Source organism: Lagopus muta, chromosome 8 (genome assembly GCF_023343835.1).
Source record: "Lagopus muta isolate bLagMut1 chromosome 8, bLagMut1 primary, whole genome shotgun sequence".
Taxonomy (NCBI): Eukaryota; Metazoa; Chordata; class Aves; order Galliformes; family Phasianidae; genus Lagopus; species Lagopus muta.
In genome coordinates, this window is record NC_064440.1 from 36,179,631 (window position 1) to 36,188,542 (window position 8,912).

At 55.7% G+C, this 8,912-nt stretch overlaps 1 protein-coding gene across 1 annotated transcript; it reads left to right on the plus strand.

The window, feature by feature from the left end:
* The first annotated feature begins 755 nt into the window (after positions 1–755).
* LOC125696752 (scavenger receptor cysteine-rich type 1 protein M130-like) lies at positions 756–7,828 on the plus strand. The gene is made up of 14 exons (XM_048952825.1): positions 756–842; positions 1,053–1,367; positions 2,360–2,668; positions 2,862–3,176; positions 3,335–3,652; positions 3,734–4,048; positions 4,376–4,690; positions 5,123–5,179; positions 5,267–5,581; positions 5,782–5,817; positions 6,101–6,226; positions 6,882–6,977; positions 7,155–7,307; positions 7,552–7,828. The coding sequence occupies exons 1-14, from the start codon at positions 776–778 to the stop codon at positions 7,806–7,808; spliced, it is 2,994 nt and encodes a 997-aa protein (XP_048808782.1). The 5' UTR covers positions 756–775; the 3' UTR covers positions 7,809–7,828.
* Positions 7,829–8,912: the final 1,084 nt, after the last annotated feature.

Genomic DNA, 8,912 nt, shown 5'->3' on the forward strand with positions numbered 1-8,912 from the left:
TTCCTGCCTGCATATGATGTGACGTGGGCTGTGGTTTATAAACCTGCCGTGTCTGTCAGGCTCTGGCTCCCAACACATCATGGGTAATAATGGCCCCTGGGTGACACACCAAGAGCCAAGATGCACCTGAGTCTCTGGGCTGCAGTTTTGCTGCCAGGACAGGACCTGTCCCAGCCATCACTCCTGCCAGGAACCTTCAGCATGGCTCTCCAGGGAAGGACAGGCAAGCCAGCACTCCCAGAACTGGTCTCTGGCCCTGACCAAGAGCCTTTTCCCTCTGCTGCTCCCATCAGTAGCAAAGCAGGGGCTGATCCCTTCCCATCTCGATGCAGTCCTGGTGCAGTCCTATCTTCATGGTTCCTGCAGCACAGGGGTATTAGGACTGTCACATCTTGTGCTGTTGAACTTTCCTACTCAGGAGATGCTCAGTGTTCCTGCAGGGTGCAACAGTGACAGACCCATCTTCTCCACAGCAGAGCAGTCCCATGTTGATGCCCACCAGCACAATGTGACACCCACAGCGGCCCCAATCCCTCATATATGGTCATAAACAGCACTGGCGGAGTTCATTGGAGAACTGGGTTGCGTCAGAAGGGAGATTACTGCCGATAATGTCTAAAAAGGTGTCTGCTGCTTCAATTGGCTGCTGCTGCAATCTGGGCAAGTATTTGTAGATTTTTTTGCTCTCCAGTTGTCATTGTCCCCAGGAGTCCCCAGGAACTGTAGCAGGGATTGGATCACAGCAAGTTCTGTGCCAGAGGACAAGAGACTTGGGATGGGGACAGAGGGACTCCTGCCTCCTTGGGTGCTGTGGCTGCTCCTCTTTGTGCAGCCATGCAGTGGTAAGTTCTCATTCGCTTGTCCCAAAGTCCAGGGCAAGCAGGCACCAATGGGGTCACTGGGATCTCTCTGGGAAGTGTCTTCTCAGGGTCAGATAACAGGAGAATGGTCTCCAACCTCAGGGCCTGTGAGTGTGGCTGAGCAGGGTGGAACCCAAACCCATGGTGTGGGGCTCAACACTCTCCTGATGAATCTTCTGTTACTGTTTGAAGGAGTTGTGGAGGTGAGGCTGGTAAATGGCGGCGTGCACTGTGCTGGGAGAGTGGAGGTGAAATACAACAATGAGTGGGGGACCGTGTGTGACGATTCATGGGACATAAACGATGCTGCAGTGGTTTGCAAGCAGTTGGACTGCGGGTCTGCCATAGAAGCTCCTCACTACGGACACTTTGGGCCAGGATCTGGCCCCATTTGGATGGATGACGTTGCCTGCAATGGCTCTGAGTCTGCACTGTCTGATTGCACACATTCAGGATGGAAAGAACATAACTGTTTTCACAGTGAGGACGCCGGAGTTACATGCTCAGGTAAGGGACGAGCCTATCCTCGTGGCTTCTGTGGCCAGTTCAGGTGAGTCAATGAGCAGATGCCAGAGAACACCTGGCATACCACTTGTGGTGATGAGCTGGTGCTGCCAATTGCTGGTCCCTGGGAAGGCCCACTGGGAGTCCTCATTGTGAGCATCCTGCCTGGCCCCAAGGTGGCTCAACCGACCATTGGTTGGTGCCTGGGGCAAGGAGATGAATCCCCTGCATCCACGTCACAGTGCCTGTTGGTTCCCATATGTCTCCTTCTGATCACCCAGGACAATGAGAGCTATTAAAGTGGCCACATATGTCCCTGAGAAACGTATGAGGTGGCTGGGAATTTTTGGATTGTGCTCCAGCAAGCACAAATCTCTTGGCCAAGGCAAAGGAGCTGCTTGGAGGTAAGCTCTCTGACCACTCTCCTACCATTCCTGGCCATTGGATGGGGACACATGCAACCAGCAGTGCATTCTGGCCCTGGATGAGGACCCCTCCCCAGGCAGGCAGTGGAGCAGGGGCTGGTGCAGACGCTGACCATGGTTTGGAAACTTGTGGCATCCCATCCAATAGCAGTGCCACAACAGCCCAAGGCATCTGGGAACGGGGAACTTTTCTGGCATCTCCAAGGGGTTCCTTTGCCTTGCCAGAGCCTGGCAGAGCAGAGCAGACTGAAATATCTGCAGCTTCTGAGCCCATTACCCACATGCTGTTGTCACTGCAGTGCTGGGGGCTGGGATCAGGCAGAACAGGGGCTCCAGGATGGGAGTTTTCCTGAGCAGTGCCTGTGGTTGTGGGCTTTGGAGAGAAAGAAGTCCACAGTGCTGGGATGGTTTCTAAGGAGCAGTAGGGACTCCCTGATGTGTTTGTGCCCTCAGCACCCATCAAGAGGTGCTGGGATGGCTGCGGGGCTCTGCATGTAGCTGATTTGGAGATGAGGTGGGACATAAGAATGGGAGTGCCGGTGAGATCCCAAGTGTCTTTGCTTGCTCCAGGACCTATTCGGCTTGTTGGAGGAGACAATGACTGCTCAGGTCATGTGGAGATCCATGATGGAAAACAGTGGAAACCTGTCTGTGACTCACACTTTGGTCCCAAAGCTGCTGATGTTGTCTGCAGGGATTTGCTGTGTGGCAAAGCCCTGCTGTTACCCAGAGCAACTCCTTTGGATGAAGAAGTCAGTCCCATCTGTGACAGAGATCTGCAGTATGTGATGAATGCATCTGTCCTCACCTCCTGCCTCAAGGAATCCTCCATCAACCAGTCCTGCTCCCACCCAAATGGCACTCATATCACCTGCACAAGTGAGGACTCAGGGTGGGGTTGAACATGGGGTTGTGCTGGGAACATGGGAGCAAGGATGGGGCGGTGCTGGGTGTGAATGAATGTGGTGGTCTTGTCACACTGAAGTAGTGCAGAAGGAAAAGGGCACAATGTCCCTTTGGCTTCTCCAGATCCTGAGAAAGCTAGAGCACAAACCCTCCTCTTCTTTCCAAGAATACACAGGGTTCAGGCTGGCGAACAGCAGCACGGCGTGTGCAGGCAGGGTGGAGGTGCAGGTGATGGGGACCTGGGGCACCCTCTGTGCCTCCCGCTGGGACCTCTCGGACGCCCATGTTCTCTGTCATCACCTTGGCTGTGGGTTCGCAGAGGTCGTTCCTAAAGGAGGGCATTTTGGGGGAGGAACCGGCCCTGTCTGGAGTGACTCGTTCCACTGTGATGGGAGTGAAGCCCATCTGGCTCAGTGCCCAGTGACCGTCCTGGGGGCCGCGCCGTGCTCTCATGAAAACGATGCCGCTGTCATTTGCTCAGGTGCGTGCTGGAAAAAAGCTGTGGTAACTCCTTTTGTGCAATACGGCCATCCAAAGCCGGAAACCTCACAGCAGCACTAGGCTGAAGCTCTCCCTGCAGAAACCCTGCGGGGTGCCAGGCTCCCTGATGCATTTCTGGAAAACCTCTGCTCTCCGCAGGCCTCGTTCGCCCCATGTCCCTGCGGCTGGTGGGCGGAGGGAGCCGGTGTGATGGGCGCGTGGAGATCTTCCAGCACAGCACATGGGGCAGAGTCCTGGATGACCAGTGGGACCTGGAGGAAGCCAGAGTGGTGTGCCGGCAGCTGCGCTGCGGGGAGGCGGAGGCAGCCTACATCCCTCTGAGAGCCCAGCGAGGGACGGACGCCGTGGGGCTGCGCGGTGTGCGGTGTGCAGGGCACGAGGCCGGCCTGAGCCTCTGCAACACCTCCCTGCCAGAGGCCACGGGCGTCATGGAGGACGTGGGGGCCGTGTGCCGGGGTGAGCAGCGCTGCGCATCTCTCAGGCACATCAGCAGACAGGCAGGCGGCCTCTGATGGTTGGGGCTTCTCCTCACTGCAGGGAGCCGACGGGTCCGACTGGCAGATGGGGCCGGGCGCTGTGCAGGAAGAGTGGAGATCTACTACCAGGGCCAATGGGGCACGGTCTGCGATGATGCTTGGGACACGGCTGACGCTGATGTTGTCTGCCGCCAGCTGAGCTGCGGGTGGGCTGTGGAGGCGGCTGGCTCCGCTCGGTTTGGGGAGGGCTCCGGGCAGATCTGGATAGATGACGTAAACTGCTCCGGGACTGAAGCTGCTCTCTGGGACTGTCGTGTCCAGGGATGGGGACAGCATGACTGCGGGCACAAGGAGGACGCGGGAGTCATCTGCTCAGGTCGGTGCTGGGAGCGGTGCTTCTGGCCATGGGGCAAAGGGATGGGCAGAGGGGTGAGCCGAGCATGGATGATGCCACCAGGGGGCCTCTGCCCGAGCCTGTCTGCATGCAGATTTATTGTTTGCTCTGGGGGGTATCTGGGGAGAGTGGCCACTCTGACAGTGAGTGGGGAGGGTGGGGATGCACATCTGCAACCTCTCCATCCTCAGGTGCGAAGGGGACTTGCTGGCCATGCTTCCGGGAGTGGAGGAAGCCCGAGAGTGCAGAGGAACCTCTGCTTCCCAGAGCTGGACCAGCCTGTTTGTCCTGGGTTTTTCTTCCTCACAGAGTTCATGGCCTTGAGGCTGGAGAACAACGATGGCTGCTCCGGGCGCCTGCAGGTTTTCTATAACGGGACGTGGGGCAGTGTTTGTTCCAACTCGATGACTCCTCACACAGTGCCATTGGTGTGTAAGCAGCTGGGCTGTGGGGACAGTGGGACCCTGGAAATGAACTCGCGCTACGATAAGCTTTCTGGCACTGCATGGCTGGATCGTATCGAGTGTGGGAAGAGCAATAGCACCTTCTGGCAGTGTCCTTCTGCGCCCTGGGACCCACAGTCATGTGATGATCTGCGAGACGAGACCAACATCACCTGCAGTGGTAACTATGAGCCACAAGGGCACCAGTGGCACCTCAGCTCCTGCTACCTGCTTGGCACAGTCTGGCACAGAGAAAGAGCCTGGAGAGGCTTTTTCTGCCCACATTAAACTCTGCTGCTGCTGGTGGCAAATTGGCCGCTTCAGCTGTCAGAGCTACACGTGCTCACCAGCAGTGCCCAGGGGAAGCAGAGGCAACTCCAGGGGAGGTCTCAGAAGAGACCAGACAGGATATGAGGAGCCTCCCCTCCTGCTGCTCTGTGATCCAGGCACTCTGTGAGGATGAGTATTCTGGGTCCCTTTGCAGTGCCAAGTGTGTCCTTTCAGTGACTGGGGTTTGGCTGCTGCCATGACCACAGTGAGGTGCAAGACAAGGCCAGCTCTGCTCTCTTCTGCACGACTCCCAGCCCCTTCACTACAACACTTCTTTCTGCAGGGAGACAGCCAGGAAGGCCTCTGGTGGCAGCATGCCCCAACTCCACCAGTTGCACAGGTAAGAACAACTTCTTCACATGGCTTCTAGCCTGGCAAGACTGTCCCGACTGTGCTGGTGCCACGTGGGAAGTTTCTGCATCTGCAGACAGGGAGAAGATCCGTGCTGTGGGAGGCAAGGACAGATGCTCAGGCAGAGTGGAGGTCTGGCACCACGGCTCCTGGGGCACAGTGTGCGATGACTCGTGGGACATGCAGGACGCTGAGGTGGTGTGCCGGCAGCTGGGCTGTGGCCCTGCAGTGTCTGCCCTGGCTGAGGCTCCATTTGGGGAGGGTACAGGACTCATCTGGCTGGAGCAAGTGGAGTGCAAAGGGACGGAGCTGTCGCTGCAGGACTGCTGGGCCCGGCCTGGAGACAGCGGTGTCTGCCGGCATAAGGAAGATGTTGGAGTGCATTGCTTAGGTGAGTGATGGAGCTGGGCCTTCTTCCTCAGGTCCTGCCCACAGTCCTGAGTGGAGCAGAGCAGGGCCCTGGACACTGTCCCAGACACCCTGCCCAGCCCTGCAGGAGGGCAATTCGGGTGGCACATGTTGAAGATGTGTGCCAGGGGATTCCCTATTACTGTACACACGCCGCCTCAGCCCTGTTCTTCTCCTCTGCAGCTTCACCCAGGATGACAGCGTTCCCCCCACAAGCAGGTAAGATGTCCACCCTTGGGGCTGGGTCTTCATTGGGCCAAACTGTGACCCACAGCCAAGGGGAGGAATCTCTTTATCAGGGTGTGAAATGCCCAGGAAGAGGCACAAGGATGTTAGGGATGGGGAGGGGCTGTAATGTACCAGGAGGATGGGAGTTGCTGCATCACCCAGCCCCTGGTCCCCAACCCCCACTGCCTTGCATGACTGGGATAAGGGCTGGGATGTCCTGCCCCTTTTCTCTCCGAACCCTGGTGAATCCACTGCTGTGTTCCTTCCCCTGCAGACTATCCAATTGGCGGAGGGAGAGTCTCCATGCCTGTTATCATTTGCATTATCCTCGGGGCTCTTCTCTGCCTGCTCCTGGCTCTCCTGGCTGGGCAGGTGCAAAGTGCCAAGGCTCAGTGCAGAGGTAGGTCCTGTCCCAGTAATTCTGGGGGAGATGCCTCCTGATAGGGCTGGCGGTGATGCTGGAAGAAGCATGGGTAAAGTGGGGGGATAGGACCATCTGCTGCTTCCTGTTTCACACCACTCCACAGACAGCCTGGACATTGGGCCCCAGCAGCAAGGCGGGGAGAGTGCCCAGAAGCAGAGGGAGTTAATGTTGGGGCAAGGGAAGAAATGACAAAGCAACACTGGTAGGGATGGGTGTAGAGAGGAGACAGCCAAAGATTTTCCACTGTGGCAGCAGTGGAGGGGGCTTTGGGGCAGAGGAAGTGCCAGGAGGAGTGAGGGGTGCAGTCCATTACTCTGTTGGCAGAGTGCACTCTGCCACTCTGTGTTGTGTTGGGCACAGCCACGCTATGGACCTGAGGGACAGAGAGAGGGCAGCTCTAAGGATCAGCAGTGGGATCTAACACAGGGGCCAAAGAAGCATGAAGGTTGTCTTTGACAAGTCCACATGAGGCTGATGCTGTCTCACACCAGGTCGTTGCTCTCAAAGGGGATGTGACAGTGGTGGCCAAACAGCCAGCCCTGGGCTGATCCCAGGAGCAGGGCATGGGGGAGAAAAGCAGAGTCCCATCCCTCTCTGCCCATCCCCAGGACAGACCTTCCTTTGTCCTCAGGCTCCAGGAGAGCTGAGGAGCCCTTCCCTGAGGCTGTGTATGAAGAGATCAGATACAACCCTGCATGGAACAAGCAGACAGTGTTCGATCACTCAGGTGAGCACAGGCTCTTTGAGGGCACATCTGCATGGACCTTTCCCTTGTCCTTGGCCCAGGGCTGGCTCCAATTGTCCCTGCCAACAACAGTCTTTCAGCCCCCCCACCTGCACATTCCCCATCTTGCACTTCATGAAATGTTACTTCTCACTGTCACCAGATCCCTTCTCCTTCTAGATATTGCTATCCTGCCCAGAGGTGATCAAGAAGATGGCTATGATGATGCCAAGGACGTTTCTGAACCTGAGAATAATCCTGTCTCTGGGCAGGGGCACTGTGAGGTGCCCAGGACACGAGAGGAGGGAGAAGAGCCCAGGAATGCAGTCAGAGGTAAGAGGGAAATGAAATGCAGCACTGCTAGTTACCATGTACCATTCTGTGTCTTCGGTGAATTGCTGCAGTACCAAGAGCCTAGTCTCTCCTGATGGGGAACCTTACCCAGGGAGATTTTCTTGGAGGAAATGGGTCTTGGACAAAGGGCTCATGGCCAGTGAGAAAAAGGAAGGATTGTGATGGATAACCGCAAAGGGGTATCCTATGGAACAAACCACAGTGCTTGTCTTACTGCTTGTAGGGGTGAGTCTGCACTCCCAGAGAAGTACTGGAGGCTCTAGAGTAGATGGAGATACCTTGTCCTTGTTCCTGAGGAGCACAGACTATGATGATGTTGAAGAGGTGTCTCTGGCACATCCCCATGGGGATATGAGCACTGTGACACTGGAGTGGGACACAAAAGGATCCCTGAGCCCCAGGCAAGGAGACCCCATCTCTGCCATGAACTTTAGTGCGGCTGCAAGGGAAGAGAAGTTGGTGCTGCTTGGAGAGCTGTGAGGTCCCTTTTGCCATGGGCACCAGTAGTGGGGCATTTCCTCTTGTGCTCTTATTTGTTCTTATTAAAACCTCTCTGTTCTTATTAAAACCACTCGTGCACCTCTCTGTCTCTGGAGACTGGAGCTCCCCTACTTTTGGCCACATCCTTGAGTCTGCCCCTCAGCCCAGTCCCAGACCCACTCCTCCCTGTGTAGATGCAGGACTGGAGCCTGACCCGAAATGAGTTTCCTGAGGTACAGAGACTGTGCTCGTGGTGCTCAAGTACTCATCACAAGGAATCCCACTCCAGAAAATTTGCTCTCCTGTGGGCTTTCTGCAGCCAGACACTGTCTCTCATTTGGTGCTGGGCAGCAGTGCAGAGGGCCGGGATCTCAACACGATGCCCCTCAGATAGGCTCTGGTTTGCTGCAGGAGCAACCACAGGCTACTGATCTTCTCCCGACAGCCACTCTTTCCTATCTGAGGCTGGAGAGCAAGGATAAAAGACAGCCTGGAAACGCACATCACTACTCTTTCCTAAATAAATAAATAAATAAATAAATAAATCACAGGTTGAGATAAGGAGGAGTTTAATGAAACATAAAAACAAACAACAATGAAATAAGCAAAGTCCATGTGGAAGCAAAAGAAGGCTCTCTCATGCTTCTTTGTGCCCCTTGCAAAGTCCAGTTCCAGTTGAGCCTGGGCTTTCCTGAACCCATCCCAACACAGCCTAGCAGCATCCCTATACTCCTCCCAGATTCCTCGTCCCTGCTTTCACCACACATGCATTTTCTTCTTGTTCCCCCGTTTGACCAGCAGGTCCCAGTTCAGCTGTGCTGGTATCTTGCTTTCCTTTCCTGGCTTTCTATACTTGGGTATGGAGAGCTCTTGTGCCCTAAGGAAAGCTTCCTTAAAGACCTGCCAGCTCTGCTCCGCTCCCTTGTCCTTAAGGTCAGATTCTCAGGAGGTTTTGTTGACCAATTCTCTGAAGAGCTGGATTTTGGTTTTCCTAAAACTAAGCTTTCTGTTTTTACTCTTTGTCCCACATCCCTCAGAAGTGTGAACTCCTCCATCTCATGGTCACTACAGCCCAGGCAGCCTCCAATCCTGATGCCACCATTC